Genomic DNA, 20,807 nt, shown 5'->3' with positions numbered 1-20,807 from the left:
AATGAGAAGCCCACACAACGCAAGGAAGAGTAGCCCCCGCTTGCCACAACTAGAGAAAGCCCACATGCAGCCATGAAGACCCAATGCAGGAATAAATAAATAAATAAATAAATAAATTTACATTAAAAAAATTGTGGTAAAAAACATATAACATAAAACTTACCGTCCTAACCATTTTTAAGTGTACAGTTGAGTAGCACTAAGTATATTTACATTGCTGTGAAATAGATCTCCAGAACTTTTTCATCTTGTAAAACTCAAATTATATACCCATTAAATAACAACTCCCTTTTTCCCCCTCCCCTAGCCCCTGGTAACCACCATGCTAGTTTCCATTTCTATGAATTCAAGTACTTTAAATTCCTTATATAAGTGGAATCATACAGTATTTGTCTTTTTGTGACTGGCTTATTTCACTTACATAACGCCCTCAAGTTTCATTCATGTTGTAACATGTGATAGGATTTCCTTCCTTTTTAAGGCTGAATAATATTCTGTTGTATGTATATACCACATTTTATTTATACATTCATACACTGATGGACATCTGTATTGCTTCTGCTTCTTAGCTACTTTTTATTTATTTATTTAGTTAGTTAGTTTTTATAGAATATAGGAAGGTGTTTAAGCCCTTCCTATATTCTTTTTTTAAAATAAATTTATTTTTTATTTATTTATTTTTGGCTCCATTGGGTCTTCATTGCTGCATGCAGGCTTTCTTTAGTTGCAGCAAGCAGGGGCTACTCTTCATTGCAGTGCGCAGCCTTCTCATTGTGGTGGCTTCTCTTGTTGTGGAGCATGGGCTCTAGGCGCACGGGCTTCAGTAGTTGCGGTATGCGGGCTCAGTAGTTGTGGCTCGCAGGCTCTAGAGCACAGGCACAGTAGTTGTGGCGCACGGGCTTAGTTGCTCCACGGCATGTGGGATCTTCCTGGACCAGGGCATGAACCCATGTGCCCTGCATTGGCAGGCGGATTCTTAACCACTGTGCCACAAGGGAAGCTGTTAGCTACTTTAAAAAAAATCTTTATTTACTTATTTGGCTGCATCAGGTCTTCGTTGTGGCATGCAGGATCTTTCGTTGCAGCACGTGGGCTCTTTGTTGTGGTGTGTGGGCTTGTCTCTGGTTGAGGCGTGTGGGCTCCAGAGTGCGGGGACTCAGCAGCTGCTGCGCACGGGCTCTCTAGCTGTGGCACGCAGGCCCCAGAGTGTGCAGGCTTAGTTGCCCCACAGCATGTGGGATCTTAGTTCCCCAACCAGTGATCGAACCCACGTCTCCTGCATTGGAAGGCAGATTCTTAACCAGTGAACCACCAGGGAAATCCCTCTTAGCTATTATGAATAGTGCTGTTATGAACATGGGTATGCAAATATCTCTTTGAGACCCTGTTTTCGATTCTTTCGGATATATACCCAGAAGTGTGATTGCTGGATCATATGGTAGTTCTATTTTTAATTTTCTGAGGAACCTCCATACTGTTTTCCATAGCAGTTACACCATTTTAGAATCCTTTCAACAGTGCACAAAGGTTCTAATTTAATTTCTCCACATCCTCCTCATATCCTTTCCAACATTTGTTACTCTTTGTTATTTTTTGTTTTTGATAGTAGCCATCCTGACAGGTGTATGGTGATATCTCATTTTGGTTTTGATTTGCATTTCTCTGCTCTGAGTATATCTTTTTGTAAAACTCTGACTCTTAGACCACGATAATGTTTCACATACACTTCATATACCCAAAATATAAACAAACAATTAAAACTAACCAAGTAAGATGTAGTGGGAACCCACAATGGAATACAAACAGTAACTCTGGGAAACAATATCTTGCCTGGATATTCTAAGCCTAAAGACAAAAGAATTATACATATATGCTGTAATCTAGTTCCTAAAAGTGTTTCTCACAGGGGTATGGGCTAGCAATTCCAAAATTATTTTACGTGTATACTAGAACTGAACAAGTAAGTAAATAGAATGCAGATAATGAGAGCTGGTTTTTCACTGCTGGAGAAAGAAGTTATAAATAAGGAGAGCGGGAGGATTAGAATGAACCCTGTAGTGTTGGACTGGAATCAGAGGTATCAGTCTAAAATCATGGTTTTTAATATATACACAGTTAGGTAGACATAAAAATATAGATATATGTGTGGGTTACTATACATACAGATATTTCCTAGCTCTACTCACTGAGAGGGCCTAGAAGTAATGACTTCTCAGTAACAATGAGCACACCTAGCACCCAGATCTGGTTTCTAAACACCATTTTCCAATTAAAAAAAGAAAACCCAGGGCTCCTTGGACATATGGTTGATTCCAGAATTGGGGCAGGGAAAATAGAAGACGGGTGTGGAGCATCTGGTAGAAATGCTTAAAAACTTGATAGCGTGTTAAAGAATACAACAGCCACCCTGAAGGAGCTCCTAGTGGACAAAGCAGAAACAACAAATAAAACAAGCAATAAAACATAATGCTAGTATTGGATGTTAATGCATAGAATAAAATAAATACCCATGAGTCTATATGGCTATAAATACATAATGAAATAAATAAATGGTGGGAGGGGAGAGACAGCTCTTCCTCATAGTAGAATTCCAATTAATAAATTTCTGAGGCCAGAACCTATGCTCTTTCTATTATACCAGGTTGTCTCAAAGCTAACTAGCTAGTCCTAAATAGACAGCAAGTTTGTTAAGTTCCCTACCTTGACACCAAGTGCTACCAGAAACTTTAGAATATCAGGGGAAAACAATCATAAGGAGAAAAAGGCTCTGTTAGAATATACATTTAAAATTAGTCTATGACTCTTACTTTATAGATCCAGGCAGGGTACCTCCATGGGCTTGCAGCAACAACACCTGTAGCTGTTGTACCTGGAACAGGCAAAGAAAAATAGTCAGCTAGTTACCAATCAAAAGTTACTTATCGGGCTTCCCTGGTGGCGCAGTGGTTGGGAGTCCGCCTGCCGATGCAGGGGACACGGGTTCATGCCCCGGTTGGGAGGATCCCAAATGCCGCGGAGCGGCTGGGCCCGTGGGCCATGGCCGCTGAGCCTGCGTGTCCAGAGCCTGTGCTCCACAACGGGAGAGGCCACAGCAGTGAGAGGCCCGCGTACCGCAAAAAAAAAAAAAAAAAAAAAAAAAGTTACTTATCCCTTATCAGCAAAATTACCATGATTAGTAGTCGGGTAATCTTACTTGATACCTATGAAATCTAAAGCATATCTTAGGTATTACAGAAAGCAACATGGTTGATGATTCAATGATAAAAGGACAATCAGCATTACATGAATAACTAGTACTTAGAAGATGAGTTGTCTCTTTTACCTAAGCATCTTCATGAGTTTATATTGAGAATCTATTTTTTAAAAATTTATTTTTATTATTATTATTTTTTAAAATATTTACTTATTTTGGCTGCACCAGGTCTTAGCTGCGGCACATGGGATCTTCGCTGTGGCATGTTTAGTTGCAGCACACCGACTTCTTAGTTGTGGCAGGCACGTGGGATCTAGTTCCCTGACCAGGGATTGAACCCGGGCCCCCTGCATTGGGAGCAGAGTCTTACCCACTGGACCACCAGGCAAGTTCCAGAGAACCTACTTTTTTTAAAAAATCAAACTTAGGGACTTCCCTGGGGGCACAGTGGTTAAGAATCTGCCTGCAAGTGCAGGGGCCACGGGTTCGAGCCCTGGTCCGGGAGGACCCCACATGCTACGGAGCAGCTAAGCCCGTGTGCCACAACTACTGAGCCTGTGCTCGAGAGCCTGCAAGCCACAACTACTGAGCCTGTGTGCCACAACTACGGAAACCCGTGCGCCTAGAGCCCATGCTCTGCAACAAGAGAAGCCACCGTGATGAGAAGCCTGCGTGCCACAATGAAGAGTAGCCCCTGCTCACCACAACTAGAGAAAGCCTGCTCGCAGCAACAAAGACCCAACACAGCCAAAAATAATTAATTAATTAATTAATTAATTAATTAAAAAATCAAACTTAGCACTGGGCTACGCAATGTGGGGGGTGGATACAAGAATAAACTCTTGTGGTTTATTATCCAGTTTACAATCTAGTTGATGAAGACAAGACTAAGGCCTGAAAATGTAAGAAATAACACAAGACAGAAGATACTAGTCATCAAGTATAGTTAAGTACTTTAAGGTTCTGAGAAGAAGCAAATTAATGAAATCCCAAAATAGTCCAAAGGAGGCTTCGTGGAGACGGATCTTAAACCAGAGTGAATGTGCAATCAACCTCTCCATTCCCTCTTATGATAAAAGAGGAGCTGCTCTGCTTGAGCTTTGGATCCCAAGTCTTCTTGCCTTCTGATAAATCCTATTCTGGGGACTTCCCTGGTGGTCCAGTGGTTAAGACTCCATGCTCCCATTGCAAGGGGCCCAGGTTCAATTCCTGGTCAGGGAACTAGATCCCACATGCCACAACTAAAAGCCTGAATGCCACAACTAAAATATTCCACGTGTCGCAACTAAGACCCGGTGCAGCCAAATAAATAAATTAATTAATTAATTAAAAAAAATCTTATTCTATTTGTTATCCGTTCTCTCTTCTATATCTTTGACTTCTCCCTTTTTACAGAATCCTTCCTACTAAGATTAAAACATGTTCAAGTCTCTCCCATCTTAAAACAAAACAAAACAAAAGCACCTTTCCCAATCCCACTTCCTATCTCTTTTGCCCAATTTCTCTCCTTCACAAAGTTTGACAGAATAGTCTACACCCACTGCCTCCATTTCCTTTTGCTCTTCTCTCACTTGCTCTTTAACCTATTCTAACCTGATTCATGCCCACAACATTCCGCTGAAATAACTCTTGATAATGTCACCAATGATCGGCATGTCACTACATCCCATGGGCATTTTTCAGTCTTCATTTTATTTGACTGTTTGGTAGCATTTGGGTTACCAGATGCCACTCTTTCTTGCTTTTCCTTCTATTCTTCAAGCTGATCTTCTAAGTCTCTTAGTTCATCTTTGATCCAACTGTCCTTTAAATGATAAAGTTCCTCAAAGCTCACTCACTTTCTATTCTCTCCTTAAAGTCTCATCTCTGACTATGGTTTCAATTACCATCTATAAACTGGTGACTCCCAAATTTATCTCAAACACAGATCTTTCTGAATTTAGAACCCTTTTTTTAATGCAATATCACTAGTATTTTACATTTATTGTCACATCATTATTTCCAAAGCATGACAACACATGTGATTTCACTTGGTCCACATAGATTTCTAAAGCATTTACAGGGAACAAGGCTGTTTGATAGGGAGAAACTGGTATTTTATCTCCATTTTATGAAAAGGAGCCTTCAGGCAGAAAGCTTAGGGGGGATTTGCTGGCCATCAGTGAAGGACCTGCTGGTAGGGGGGCGTTGTTCCCTCCAATCCAGCTATCTCTCCCTTGCAACCTGCAAGTAAGGCTTATCAGAGTTACTATACCACTGCAGGGAGAAGAGCTTTCTCTGTTCTTTGATAAGCCACTACTGCTCCATCTTGGAGAGACAGTGGGAAAAGTCAAGGGCAGGATATCAGGAGACCTGGTTCCTCCATCAGCCTGCCCTGAACCACCTATATTCATTTCTTAGACCCCAGTGTCTTAAAATGGGAATAAAGATATCTGCTGTGTTCACTGGCTTATTATGATGATAAAATTAAATAATGAATATAAAAGGGTTTTTTTTTTGAACCATAATCATATATGAATGTCAAGGTGAGACAGGAAATCTGAAAGGAAGGGAGCTTCTTTGAGGCCTGAGTCTAGCCCCTGGAGCCAGACACTACACAAGATGGTTTAGACATAATATCCTGTTTAATCCTCAAATCAGCCCAGGGAGCTGAGTATTACTATTATTAGATCCCCTTAGTTTTTCTGAATTTAGAACCTTTATATTCAAATATCTACTTAATATTTCTGCCTAGTTTTCTGCTATCCCAAACCTGGTCCTTCTTCAGTATACTCTAGGTCAGTGAATATGCAGTTTCACATGCCAGAAAGCTGGATGTCATACCCTCACCCCCTTATCTAATCCACTGGTCACTTCTTTCTATCACTTTCTAAGCCATTTCTCTCTCTGGACTACTGCAGTAACTTCTTAAGTGGTCTCTATGAGTCTACTTTTGCTCCACTATAATCCACTTCCACACAGCAGCCATACCATTTTTTAAAAGTGGAAATGATCAATGTTGCCACCTTGCTTAAAATCATTTTTAATGTAGTACATGAGGCGTTGATCAGGCCTCTGCTTCTTCTCTAGTCTCAGACTGGAACACCCTTTCCTTGCTCTCTCCACTCTAGCCACACTGGCATTCTGAGTTCTTCAAATGCACTGTATTCCTAACTCAAGATCTTTGCAGACATGCTATATGCCTGGCACTGTTCTAAATGCTTTACATGTATTAACTCAGTTAACCCTCACAAAAACCCTATGAAGCAGGTACTATTATTATTTCCATTTTACAGATAGGGAAACTGAGGCACAGAGAACTTGCCCTGGGTAAATAGCTAGTGAGGTATAGAGCCAGGATTTGAACCCAGGCAGCCTGGCTGCAGTGTCAATGCTGTTTCCCATCATACTTTGCTACACATGCTATTTCTTCTTCCTGGAATCCCCTTCTTTCTTTTCTGCATAGATGATTCCTACTCAGTCCCTCAGATCTCAGCTCATATGTAACTACTTCAGGGAAGCCTTCTCAGATTAGATATTTAACAGAAGATCCTGTTCCATACTTTCACAGTGCCCTATAGCACACTATCCCAGTTTATAATGATATGTTGGTATGATTGTGTGTTTAATGTTTGTCTCCCCCACTAGGCAATAAATTCCATGAACGCAGAAACTGTGTCTGCTTTGCTTAACAATGTATCCCAGCACAGTACCTGGCACATAACAGTGTTCAATAAATATTTATTGTTGGAATGGATGAACAAATAAATGACCAGGAAAAAGAGCATTTTTGGCAATAGGAATACACATGAAAGAAAACAGAGGAGCAGGACTGAGTAAGGTATTTTATAATTGAGATGATTCTGTGAACAGGTAAATTATTTATATTTTCTATAGTGAACCCTAAGAGGGAAGGAAATAAAGGAGGATAAGGGGAAGGAAGACAACAGATTGAATGAATGGTAATTATTATCACTGAGGAGGAAGGCCAGAGACGGAGTGAACACTGGACAGTTGGGAAACACTAGATTCCCATTGGGAAGAGTGCTACACAAAGAAAACCTGACCCCCCCCCAAAGGGGTCAACCCAACCACCTGCCCTCTCAGCTCCTCTGCCAGAGATACTGAGCTGCTGCACAGTCATACTGATACCACCACAAATTCATGTTCCTAGTCAGCTGCTTCTTCAATTTCCGTGATTTTAAGCCTTCTGTGGTTACCTCAGTCCCTCTACCCTATCATCATCTGCTTGCTTGCTCTTAGAAGATGACCTTACCTCCTACTTCACTGAGAAGATAAAGATCGTCAGGCTGAAAATTGCTCAATTTCCCTTCTTCTTCCTCTAAATTAGTGTCACTGTATTCTTCCTATCCTAACCTCTTTTCTTCTAGTCTTGGGGGCAAGTATCCCTTCTACTGTCTAAAGCAAAGCCCTCTTTATTTGTGCTCAGGATCTCAACTAAGAGATGACCCCTTATCAACTCATCCCTATTCTCAGTTTTAGTCTCTCCCAACTGGTTCTTTCACATGTTCAAGTCTCTTCCATATTTTAAAAACAAACAGATTTACACCCCTTGACCCTTGACTACCAGCTATTGTCTTCTTTCATCTTGCCTTCTTGAAAGAAGAGCCTAACAACTTCCTCCACTTCCTTATCTAGCATTCACTGTCCATCCCATAGCAATCTGCTCCTATCATTCCCCTGACCCTCTTCTCACTCCTTGTTGATTAAAAAAAAATCAATGGACACTTTTCAACCCTTATCTTACTTTATACTTTATAAATTTATACTTTCAGTAGTCCTCCTTGAAACTTTCTTCTCTTGTCTTCCATGAACCACTGATTTTCTTCCTGCCTGTTTGCTCCTTCTTCATCTCTCTTGTCTTCTACTCCTTTCCCCCTTCCTTAAATGCTGCTGTTACCCCTGAGTTCTGCTAGGCTTCTTCTCTCTTCTTGTCCATTTGCTCATTCAGCAAATATTGAGGAAGTGCCTTTAACGTGCTGGGCACTCTTTGATCTCATCTACTCCATAACTTCAGATACCATCTAAATGCTGATGACTCTCAAATCTGTATCTTCAGTTCAGACCTCTCTACATTAAACCCACATACCCAGTCATGTTTGAACAACTCTACTTAGATGTCCTACAAGCCCTTCAAATTCAAAATGCCCAAAACTGAATTTCATCATTTCCATTTCCCTACCTGACCCTGTTTTTCCTCCTATATTCCCCGACTCAATGATTATAACTACCATTTATTCAGTTGTCCAAGCAAGAAACCTGGGAATCAACTTTGATTCTCCCTACCTACCCTTCCATGTCACATGTGTCACCACATATGTAAGCTCTATACATTCTACCTCCTTGTTTTTTGTTTCTAATTTGTCCCCCTTTCTTCATCTCTATCGCTACTGTCTTTAGTTCAGGCCATAGTTCTCACCTGAGTTATTATAATACCCTAATTTATTTTCTTACTTCTAGTCATGCCCACCTCTAATCCACTTTCTATATACTTGCTAGAGTAATCTCATTTCAACATGTTACCCCCTTACTTAAATCTTTCAGTGGCCCCCTACAGCTTTCAGGTTGAATTCCAAATCCTTTAACAAGTTATATAAGGACCTTTGGGATCTGACTCCTGCCTACCTCTCTTGCCTCATCTCTTACTGCTCACTTCTTTATCAGTGAAATCTCCAGTGCCACTCCCTAATCTTAAATATGACCAAAAACCTGTTAATAGGAGTTACTTTAAGATTTCCCCAAACTAACATAATGCTTAACCAACATCTCTAAAATTCTGGTAGAGGAGAAGCTGAGAAATAGGAGCTCTATCATTCCACTCACACACTTGTAATTTTTCCCATCAAATGTCAAGTTCCTTCTACCTGTTGCTTCAGATGATTAAGTTCAGCTCTCTGGGGATCAATATTAACAACAGGTTTGTTCTTGATTTTTCTTGCTCTGTCAGCATAGCGAAGAGTATTTAATGTTTCCTCTAGATTGGAGTCAGCAGGACTCACACAGGCTATCATAAGAGTGTGGCTATTACCTCCTAGAGAATCTGAAAAAGAACAAGGGAAGGAAATGAAATCAAACAAGTAGGATGCAAGCAAAACTGTCCGTTTTGGTTGGTGACTTCAATCTCAGAGCTGTAAGAAAAAAATTCTTAAGTATCTACAAGTTTTCTATTGTGTCAATATAAAAACATTAAGATTTTTGTTGTATAAAATGATATAGTTTAGAATCCTATTGCATGTGTCCTCGTTCTTAAGAGAGACTGTGACTTCAGCAGTTAATCAGGTTAAAACAAAAAAAACCTTACTGGGCCAAGTTAGGAGTCACTATTAGGATTAAAATTTCTTTGGATGCCCCCTCTAGGTAGATCTTAACTCCTTAGGGAATTCTTCTTATCAGCAGTAATAAAGGCAGTAACTAAGTTCATTTTCAGGTACAAAGTACTAAGTACAGTTGACACGCTACATACAGATTTTTTGGCTCTCAAAGCCATATATGAAGACATTTTTCCATTACCTTAGAAGCCTGCTTGCCAACAGGTCTCTCTCCTGTTTATCAACTAGACAGCTCTGTATGTAATAGTCCAAAAATCTGGCTTTCTACCTGTTCTATCTTTCCTTTCTCAGCACTATCATTCTGAGCTACTCTCTTATTTTTAGAGGCACTTTGGGCTTACCTTGAAGCAGTCGAGTCAACTTGGAATCTCTGTAGGGCACAAAGCCACCCTTTTTGTCATCTCCAAGAGCACTGATTACATTTCCCAAGCATAGGAGGCCTCGGTTAATATTAATACCTAATAGCAGGAAACAAAATTTAAATTGCTTGGTAACATATACCCATGTTACCTGGGTAACATCTAACATATGCCTATCCTGAGAAAGAGATAAGAAATAAAGACCCTATAGAAATATTAAGTCAGCAATCTTAAAGAAACCTCTTAATCTTGTTCACTTTTCTGAGAGTGCCTCTTTTTTTTTTCAAACAGAAAGCTTCATAGAAATGAAAAACAACAGTATTTAAAAATCTTTAGTGTTCTTATCAGATATTCTTATGCTCCTTGGGAAACAGGCCATATTTTTCCTAGGTGGTATAGGTAGAAATGGGAATAAACATGATGCTGGTAGAAGTTGGTGATATCCACTCTGATATTTTACTTTCTTTCCATCTCTTCCTCTTTCAAACAGTTGGTCTTCCAGTTAAGCAAAGTTCAAAGGACAAAGGTGAATGCACAATTGAGTCTGTTGGCACTTCTTGCCCTTTCCCATGGAAACAAAGCAGAGAGACAGATAACGATCACCATGACAATAACCACTTGTATAGTTATTTACAAGTGGTTATATACATTAGCACACTTTTAATATACATTATCACACTTAATGCTTAAATTAATGCTGTGAAATTACATTAAAAGCTATTTTTATTATTATCATTATTTTAACTATCATTTTCAGTTTATTGATGACAGAACTAGCTCAAAGGTTAAATGACTTGCCTAAGGTCAAGTGGTACCATTAGCGGGTAAGTGGTAGGCCTGAGATTCCACCTCAGGATTGCAGTCAAATCCTATGCTCTGTCTATCATACCACAATGAAATACCTTTCCTCTTATTGCTTCAAATAGAGTAAAGGTTCTTTTCCACTTCTTAAATTCCAAGGTTTACTTTTTAAACATTGTAATAATCTCTGAGGTCCCTTGAAAGCCCCTGACCCTCCCATGGTTATGTTTACTATGAAAAGTCTATGTAGTATAATGGTTAAGTGCATGGGCAATGGTGTCAGATAGACCTAGGTTCTAATCCTGGATCTGTCACTGATTAGCTATGCAATTTTGGGTAAGTTCCTCTATAAAATGAGGCAAATCTACCCACCTCGTTAGGTTGTGGTGGGGAGTTAATAAGATACCTTACACAAAACAAAGTTAAATGATATACAAATGGCATCATTATTGTTAGTGCTGTACTACTTTACTTATTCAGCTGTACTTTGGACTCCCTTATAACCTGAAACAATTTTATCTACAAGATCCTGAACTCCAAAATTCCTCTCTGCATCCTACTACTATCCTTCCATTTCTTTCATGGATCCTGTTCTTCACCCTTATTGTGGCTACAAATATACTGATGCCTTCTTTCTTTTTTCAGCTGCACCATGTAGCATGTGGGATCTGAATTTCCCGACCAGGGATCGAACCCGTGCTCCCTGAAGTGCAAGAGCAGAGTCTTAACCATTGGACTGCCAGGGAAGTCCCTATGACACTTTCTAATACTCCCAGTAGATCATCCTTCCTGGGCCTTAAACTACCTATTCCCTGAAGTCAATCATTTCAGTTATGTTTTCCCAAGCGCTCACTAGACCCATGACCTTCTGCCCCATGACCTTCTGCCATTCCCACCATGTCAATTCCCAGGCCTAGGTTAAACCAACCGTGTGTGTGAGTGTGTGTGTGTGTGTGTGCACACGCGCATGTGTAAGTTTCTGAAAGTCACATAACAAAATGGACTGGATCCATCCATTATAAAACACGCTATCTGACCTTGGCTGAACCCTTGGTCAATAGACAATCTTCCCTTCTTCATTCTTCCTTCACCACAGCAGCTATTCTAAACACTCATCATTTCCAAGACTGGAAATCTACCTTTACTCTATTAGTAGATTTCAACAAATACATAATGATTTCAACAAATACATTATGGTGATCAACTATTCACAAGGGCTCCCTAACCTTCCCTCTCCTCACTTCACAGTCTTTCCTTTGCTGTTACTGATTCCTTTGTCCTTCTCCTTGTTTCAGAGGAGGAAATAACTACCTTTATTTTCCCTTCAGCCTCTGACAGTGTTTCTATTCCCTCCGTTTTCCCAGGGACCCTGGATCCCTTGATCTTCCCCCTCCCTCTTAGATATTCAATTTATTTTTCCTTCATGAATTCCTTCTTTTCAGTCTATACACATGCTCAAATCTCCCCAACCTAAAACAAAAACAATTCCCTCAAGCAACTAGCTCTTTCTTTTCCCTTTATTGCAAGTTGGAAGGGGTACCATTTTTCAGGGCCACTTATCCCATCCAGGATGTGAAGGAGATCCTGCTGAGATTGATCAAACCTCACCAATGCCTGTACTAATCCTCATATTAGTTCACTCCTTTCTCTTCTTTCCCCCTTTTAGCCAAACAGAACATTGTGACATCTTATTGGCCCATATCCCATCTAGGATGTGAAGGAGAGACTGTTGAGGTTTTTCAAACCTGCTGAGCAAAATGTCCATCTATAGCTCCACAGGAACAACAATAAAAGTCCAGATGAGCCCTGAGAAGAAATTATGGCTACTGTGATCTAAGTAAGAAGCACAGACTTAAGGATAAAAAGGCTGATTTTTTTTCTTCAAATGAGAGTTGGAGTTTTGGAATAGATAGGAGCAAGGGAAATGAATGTCTCTTTGGAAAGAAATCATCACAAAACAGCATTTGATTTCCTGTTGTTAAGAGAAAATTCTTGACATGGTTGGAGATTATATATTATAAAGACTGGGAAGAACATGACTGCAGAGACTTAAAAGTTCTAATCAAGGATGGCTATGGAGAAAATGCCCAGATAAAATTATAAGACCAGAAGTTCCTCTTCTCTCTAAAAGATTGAGAACAGACCAAGTGAGGAGAGGATCAAGAATACTACTTAACAGCTTCGGGTATTTGTTCACGAGGGCAACAAATAAATAATAAAGTAGAGATTTTAACTTTAAAAAGGGACTAGAACTTCACAAGTATCATGGAGGCACGTTACAATTGGTTTCACAACTAGAATAAAAGGGTATATTGGTAACAGGAGAGAAAAACGAGGCAGAAGAGAAACGAAGCAGCTCTATATGCAGCAGCTCTCAACTGGGGACAATTTTGCTTCTTGCAGGACATTTGGCAATATCTGGAGACATTTTGGTTGTCACAACCTGTGAGGTCAAGGGGAGTGCTACTGGCATCTAGTGGGTAGAGGGCAAGGATACCACTAAACACCCTACAATGCCCTGGACAGTCCCTCCCCACCAATATTGTTTGACCCAAAATGTCAATAGTGCCACAGCTGAGAAACCCTGCTCTATATGTGAAGAAAATATGTATGAGCCTAAGGCAGGTAGCACAGCCAAGAAGATTAGGGTGAAAAACAGAAGTAATATGATAGTATAGATATGGTCTGCCTAGCTAGAAGGGGAATGATCTATTACTGCACTAGATCACAAGACTTACAGGAGTAACTACTAAGAGGGAATAGAGTGGAAAGGAACTTGATTGGGAGATAGAATCTTAGTTCAAACTCTGCCTCTCCCACTTATCAATGTGTGTGACCTTGGACAAGCCACTAAAACTTTCCTTTATCCATAAAACAGGTGTAATACATACCTTTACCTCATGAGGCTATGATAAAAATCAAATGTGATCTATAAAGTGCTACCTACATGTAAGTTATTATTAATAGGATAGAGGAACTTAGATTATCTGGATATTTGCTAAGTTACCTGACAGTGAAAGCACAGCACCCATTAAATTCCTTATCCACTCTGATGACAATTTCTTCACCAAAAAGATACTGCAAGTGAAGAAGGAAATGGCAGTATCTTGAAGTTGGCCTTCAAGTTGACACACATGGAAGAACTGATTATGTAAGTAAAATGATGAGAATCTGGTTGTAGGGGACTGAGGTGCACAGTCAGACATCAGTATGCTAGATGGTAAGAAAACGTATCTCTAAAATTCAGGAAAAAAGATAGGTAAGTTTCTGGTACAGAAAGTCTAAAGGGGGAAAAGTATGAAAGGCTTTCAAAAAATAAAATTGTAATTATCTAGGCACATATTATTCCAATAAAAAATTGATACAGCTTCATAGGAACCAATGTAACAAATAAAATTATATACAAAAAGAACACAGAGAGCATTAGAGGAAATTCTGTTCAAACACAGGAGACTGACCACCAGCATTTCTTTCCCCCCTAAGATACCACTAAAAGGAATTTAAAAAGTAATAACCCATAAGATCACAGAGCACAGGAGAGGAAATATCCGTAGACAAGAGGTTTCGATGTGTTTTTAGAGCACAGGTAGAGAAGCAATAACTGACTCAGCAAGATGGAAGAGCCTCAATCTAAAGTGCCTGCAGAGGGACAATAATGACCACGACAGTGATAATAACAGCTAAGTTTATATAGTGTTTACTATGAGCCAGATACTGTTCTAGGAACTTTATGCTTATTACCTTACTTAATCCTCACAGTAGTCCTATAAAGTGTGCATCAAGTATGATTATCTGTGTTGACAGATATGAGACCTGAGGCACAAAGAGATTAGGTAACTTGCCTAAGGTCACATAGCTAATAAGTGGCAGAGTCAGGATTCAGATGGAGGCAGTCTGGCTCCCAAATCCATGATCTTAACCTCTATGCTCTATGGAAATGAGCAAATTTGCTCCTTAGAGGCACCAGGTACCTTGGAAAGAGGAGAGACTTGAGGCTGAAAAGACGGGGTTGGTAGAAAACACATTTAAAGAAAGCTTGAACTCTCACGTCGCCCCTCCAGAGCCATGTGACTACTGTGTCCCCCATTCTCAATCATTCCCAGTCTACTTAATGGGGTAGTTTTTCCAATACCCACCCATTAAAGTTGGTATTCTCTTGGGACTGTCTTAGGCTCTTTGCTTACTATATATACTCTTCCTGGGCTATCTCATCCTTGCCTAGAGTTCCAATAAACACCTATATTAATGACTCCCTCAAATTCCCATCTCCAAACCAGACCTCTTTCCTATTGTCCAAAGCTATATTTTGTCTGCCTACTGAATAAACTCCAGTGGGCTGTGCCCACGTGGCATTGCATAACACAGACTTGAACAACACAGAATTCATCTTTCAGTGCAAATCTATTTCACTTCCAGCACTGTTCCTTTTCATTGTCTCATCACCTAAACAGTCGGATATCCAACAAACAACAAACCTGTGACATCCTGGACTCTCCCTCTTTTCTCACCCCACACATTTAAGTCCTTATCATCATTTAGTGAATATGTTCAATATTCTAGGCACTGTGCTAGGCATTAGAGGTAGAAAGATGAATAAGTCACAATCCCTACTCTCGAGGAGTTAAAAATCTAAAGGGAGATAGACACACCAACAAAAACTATTTGCAAATATAATGTTAAAGGAAAAGGTAAGTATAGTAAAAATGGGTTCTCATAGGAGTGGGAATTGAAAATTTGAGCTGAACTGTGAAGAATGACTAGGACAATGCTGATGGAGGAGGGAAGAGTGGGAAAGAAGAATGTAAGGTTATTCCAGGCAAAGAAGTAACATATGTCAAGGCACATATTTGTGAGAGAGCATCATACATTTAGGAACTACAGGGAGTTCAACAGGAAAATAATGCAAGTTATGAGATAGAGAGTAACAAATAATGAGGCCAGAGGACAGTTAGGGACAGATCATAAAGAGCATGAAAGATATGTCATGCTCAGGTATTTGTGTTTATCCTGTAGGACAGTGGTTTTCAAATTGTGTTCCTCAGAACCTTAGGGATACTTTAGGGAACCACAAAAATACTGCAGAGTTTCTGCAACTGTAATTTGGATTTTGTTTTAAAAATTATTTCTATTGTGGTAAAATATATATAACATAAAATGTACCATTTTAACAGTTTTTAAGTGTATAGTTCAGTGGCATTAAGTACATTCACACTGTTGTGCAACCATCACCGCTATTTAACGTTATTTTAACTATTTTAAAAACTGCTTTTAAGGGACTTCCCTGGTGGTCCAGTGGTAAAGAATCCGCCTTCCAATGCAGGGGACATGGGTTTGATCCCTGGTCGGGGAACTAAGATCCCACATGCCACAGGGCAACTAAGCCCGCACGCCACAACTACTGAGCCCCCGTGCCTCAAACAGAGAGCCTGCCTGCTGCAAACTACAGAGCCCATGTGCTCTGGAGCCCACACGCCACAACTAGAGAGACAAAAACCTGCACGCCACAACTAGAGAGAAGCCTGCATGCCGCAATGAAGATCCCGCATGCCGCAACGAAAGATCCCGCATTCCTCAACTAAGACTCAACGCAGCAAAAACAAAAAAGCCCTATATTGTTTTTTTAAAAAACTGCATTTAAATAGCTCATTCCAATGTGCTATAAAGCAAATCTTTTTTTTTTTTTTTTTTTTTTTTGTACGCGGGCCTCTCCGGTTGCGGAGCACAGGCTCCGGACGCGCAGGCTCAGCGGCCATGGCTCACGGACCCAGCTGCTCCGCGGCATGTGGGATCTTCCCGGACCGGGGCACGAACCCGTGTTCCCTGCATCGGCAGGCGGACTCACAACCACTGCGCCACCAGGGAAGCCCAGCAAATCTTTTTTTTAAAAAATAGATCTTTATTGGAGTTTAACTGCTTCACAATACTGTGTTAGAATCTACACAATACTGTGTTAGAATCTACACATTATCTTGTGCAGCAAGGTTAATTAATTTTTCTACAGTCTTTGAAAATACCTCTATTATTTGTACATACGTTCGAAGTTTTTGCAAATGTGTAATTTAAAGTTGTGGCTTTGCACGAGACGTTTGCCCAGTTCACATGCACACTCACGGAAAACTGTACAGATAATTATACCACTGTAGCACATGAGCTTGTACTGAAACACCAGACAGAGGCAGTTACTCAATTCATGTGCTCATCACTGCATCATAGTCGGTTGTGTAGTACCAAATGAATACGGAACTCAACATGCTATGATATACTATTAAAGATGGTTTCACAATCTAATTGTCCATTGATGGATGAATGAATAAAGAAAATGTGGTACACACACAGAGAGAAATATTATTCAGCCACAAAAAGAAGAAAATCCTGCCTTTTGCAACATAGATGGACCCTGAGGGCATCATGCTGAGTGAAATAAATCAGATGGAGAAAGACAAATACTGTGTGTCCTCACCTTATATGTGGAATTTAAAAAAAGCTGAACTCATAGAAAGAGAGTAGAATAGTGGCTGCCAGAGGCTGAGGGGTGGGGGAAATGGGAAGATGCTGGTCAAAGAGTACAAACATCCAGCTATTAGATGAATAACTTCTGGGTATCTCAAGTACAGCATGGTGACTATAATCAACAGTACTGTATTATGTACTTGATGGTTGTTAAGAGACTAAATCTTTTTTAATTAAAAAAGTTTATTGAGATAACATTGGTTTATATCATTATATGTTTCATGTGCATATTACATTTCTACTTCTATATGTCCTACAGTATGCTCACCACCAAAGTTTTAGTTTCTATCCATCACTATACAGTTGATTCCCTTTACCCATTTCATCTTTCCCCAACCCCTTCCCCTCTGGTAACCACTACTTTGTTCTAAGGGAGTAAAGCTTAAATGTTCTCACCACACACACACAAAAATGGTAATCATGTGAGGGGATGGAGGTGTTAACCAACCTTATTGTGGTAATCATTTCGCAACATATACATGTGTCAAATCATCACATTGTACACCCTAAACGTAACATATGTTATATGTCAAGAATATCTCAATAAAGCTGGAAAAAAAAAGAAAATGTGATGGTGCATATGAAGCACTTATCCAATGGCACTCAAAAAAAAAAGATGGTTTCAGTGCTTCTTGTAAGCTTTGTGTCTTGTTAGACATTTATAGTTATTATATAACATATTAGGAAATATATCGTTAGTGATCCAACATTGAATTTAAATGTCCTATCACTTCCTCATTGAAGCTCCTAGATCAGTTTAATAATTGAAGAGATTGTAAAGTGGGCTGTTAAAAAATGTTTATAACTCATAATTATGTATTAGTATGAATCAGGATTTTCTTGATAATGTGTGACAAGAAAAAAATATAGAAAAAATAGATACAAAATCTTAAATAAGATTATAGCTGTTATCCAGAATCCCCATCATGTTATATACTAAGAACTAAGAATGTTCACTGGAGCTAGTGTGTAATAGCAAAAGTCTGGAACCAACCTAAATGTTTATCAATAGGGGAATGGTATAATAAATACAGTGGCATATCTATATAATATATGGACATGAAAAAGAATACAGTAGAGATGTATATACTGATATGGAACAATCTCCATAAATACAGGGTAGATTAGAACACAGTGCATAGTATGCTTCCATTATACAGAAAGAGAGAATGTCTAAAGACATAGACTAGGGATTTGGGGAAAGAGAAAAAGTTACTTTTCATTATATTGCATTAAAAAAATACCCTTTTATTTTGCAATAATTATAGACTCACAGGAAGCTGCAAAAGAAATGTACAGCAAGGTCTTGTGCACCATTCACCCAGCCTCCCCCAATGGTAACATCTCACATAACCATAGTACAATATCAGAACCAGGAAATTAACCTTGGCACAATCCCCAGATGTTATTCAGATGTGACCAACTTTGACACGTACTCTGTGTGTGTGCGTGTAGTTCTGTGTAATTTTATCACATGTATAACTTCATTAATGATCACCAAAATCAAGATATAGAACTGTACTATCATCACAAGGCTCTCTTGTGCTGCCCTTTATAGGCACACCTATCTCTTCACCCTCCAATCCCTAACCCCTGGCAATCATTAAGCTTTCTCCCCTATAATTTTGTTATTTCAAGAATGTATAAACAGCATATACAGTATGTAACATTTTGAGACTAGCCTTTTTTTTTTCACTCAGCATAATAATAATCCATCCAAGGAGTCTGTTTTAATAGTTCATTCCTTTTTACTGCTAAATAGTATTACATGGCATGGATGTACCATAGTTTGTTTAACCATTCATTCACCTGTGGGTGGACATCTGAGTTGTTTCCAGTTTTTGGTTATTACAAATAGAGCAGCTATGAACATTTGCGTACAGGTTTTTGTGTGAACATACACTTCTTCTGGAATAAATGTCCAATAGTGCAATGTATGAGAAATTCAATTTCACCACATTCTTGCCAGCATTTGATATTGTTACTATTTCTTCTTTTAGCTATTCTGAGAGGTTTACAGTGAAATCTCCTTGTGGTTTTCACTTGTATTTCCTTAATGACTAAGGATGTTGAACATCTTTTCATGTGCTTATTGCCATTTGTATATCCTCTTCAGTGAAATATCTGCTCATGTCTTGCTCATTTTCTAGTTGGATTATTTTTTACTATTGAGTTTTGAGAGTTCTTCATATATTCTAGATACAAGTCCTTTGCTGGATGTACTGCATTTTTTATCCCATGAAAAATCTTATAATATACAATAAACAGAAAGAAATTGTGATCATAAAATAGCTATAATATTCTTATTGTTTGAAGATTGACCTACTCAATGCTATAAATTTGAACTTACAAAATAAATGTATGTGAATTTAAAATCTGTTTTTTAATTTATTTCAACTGTTATAATTTGTTTTAAGACTTCATTTTAAAAAGAGTTCCTTTGCTTTAAAAAGAAGGCAGATTAAAAACATCTATTGTAGATGATGGACACAAATGAAAGGTTTTAAAGAAGGAATAAACATGATCAAATTTAGATTTCAGAAATATTACTTTGGTAGTCATTTGGAAGGTAGATTTGGGAGTAAAAAACTGGTGTTTAAGAAACCATTTAGGAGGTTATTTTTTTTTTGAGGAAAAGATGGACAATTTAATATATTCTGTTGGGGAAGATGGCTATCCATATGGAAAAACATAAAACTAAGTTGCTACCTCACACCACACGTAGTTATAAATTCCAGACAGATTTAAGACTTTTTTTAAAGAAGAAAACATAGGAGAAATGCCTTTATGTCTATATGACTACACTGAAATTCTATTTATATAAAAAACCCAACACTTTATATGACAAAAGACATCATACACTTAGTAAAAAGATGTGCCACAGATGGGGACAAAATATTTGGAACTCATAAAACTGACCACTTATGTCCAGAATATATGAACTCCCTCTCCCAATTAATTTTCTAAAAAGTCAATAGAAAAACAAGCACAGTATTTGAGTTGGCAATTCACAGAATTTAACAGATAAAAATATAGGACATATAAAACACAAATAAGTTTTTAGTATAAGTATGTCCTGTGTTTCCTGTATTCCTAGTATATCCATGTCTTGGGCTTCCTGTGGTTTACTTGGCAACTTTACTGAAAAGACACTCAACCTTGCTAGAAATCAAAACATACAAATTACAACAACAATAAAATTTTGCATCCATCAATTTAGCAAAAATGATCAAATTAATAATATTTGCTGGTGGGTGTGTAAAAGGGTACAAGCTCCTTAGAGAGGATTTTGCAATACCTACTAAAGTAAAATACGTTCATTAAAATATGACCCAACAATTCTACTTCTGGGTGTCTATCAAGAAACTTTCTCATCAGTGCATAAAGAGACATGTACAAGGATATAATTTTAATAGTTCAGTTGAGCGATCTCTAAGGACTGGAACCATGGGAGAGGAATGAAGGAGATAGAAGGTGTTTAAGACATAAATATGACATGACTAAAAGACCTTTTGGATGTGGGAGATGAGAAAGAAAGAGGATGAATACAACATGTACTCATATTCCAGGAATAAGGCAGATATTCATATATCCGGCCAGACAACAGTTATGGAA

At 38.8% G+C, this 20,807-nt stretch overlaps 1 protein-coding gene across 1 annotated transcript in view; it reads right to left on the bottom strand.

The window, feature by feature from the left end:
- Positions 1-20,807, bottom strand: part of KIF4A (kinesin family member 4A) — a gene marked incomplete at its 3' end in the record, with an annotated part of 126,465 nt that overhangs the window by 65,598 nt on the left and 40,060 nt on the right. Inside the window, exons 7-9 of the mRNA XM_082864820.1 lie at positions 9,864-9,980; positions 9,058-9,233; positions 2,808-2,869 (exon numbers count right to left, since the gene is read on the bottom strand). Of these exons, the coding sequence (XP_082720946.1) occupies positions 2,808-2,869; positions 9,058-9,233; positions 9,864-9,980 (355 nt within the window). The remainder of the gene's footprint in view (positions 1-2,807; positions 2,870-9,057; positions 9,234-9,863; positions 9,981-20,807) is intronic.

The sequence above is a fragment of the Leucopleurus acutus genome (genome assembly GCF_964270905.1).
Source record: "Leucopleurus acutus genome assembly, chromosome: X".
Classification (NCBI taxonomy): domain Eukaryota; kingdom Metazoa; phylum Chordata; class Mammalia; order Artiodactyla; family Delphinidae; genus Leucopleurus; species Leucopleurus acutus.
Note: the sequence above shows the minus strand (reverse complement) of the source record. Positions and strands in the feature narration are given on the sequence as shown.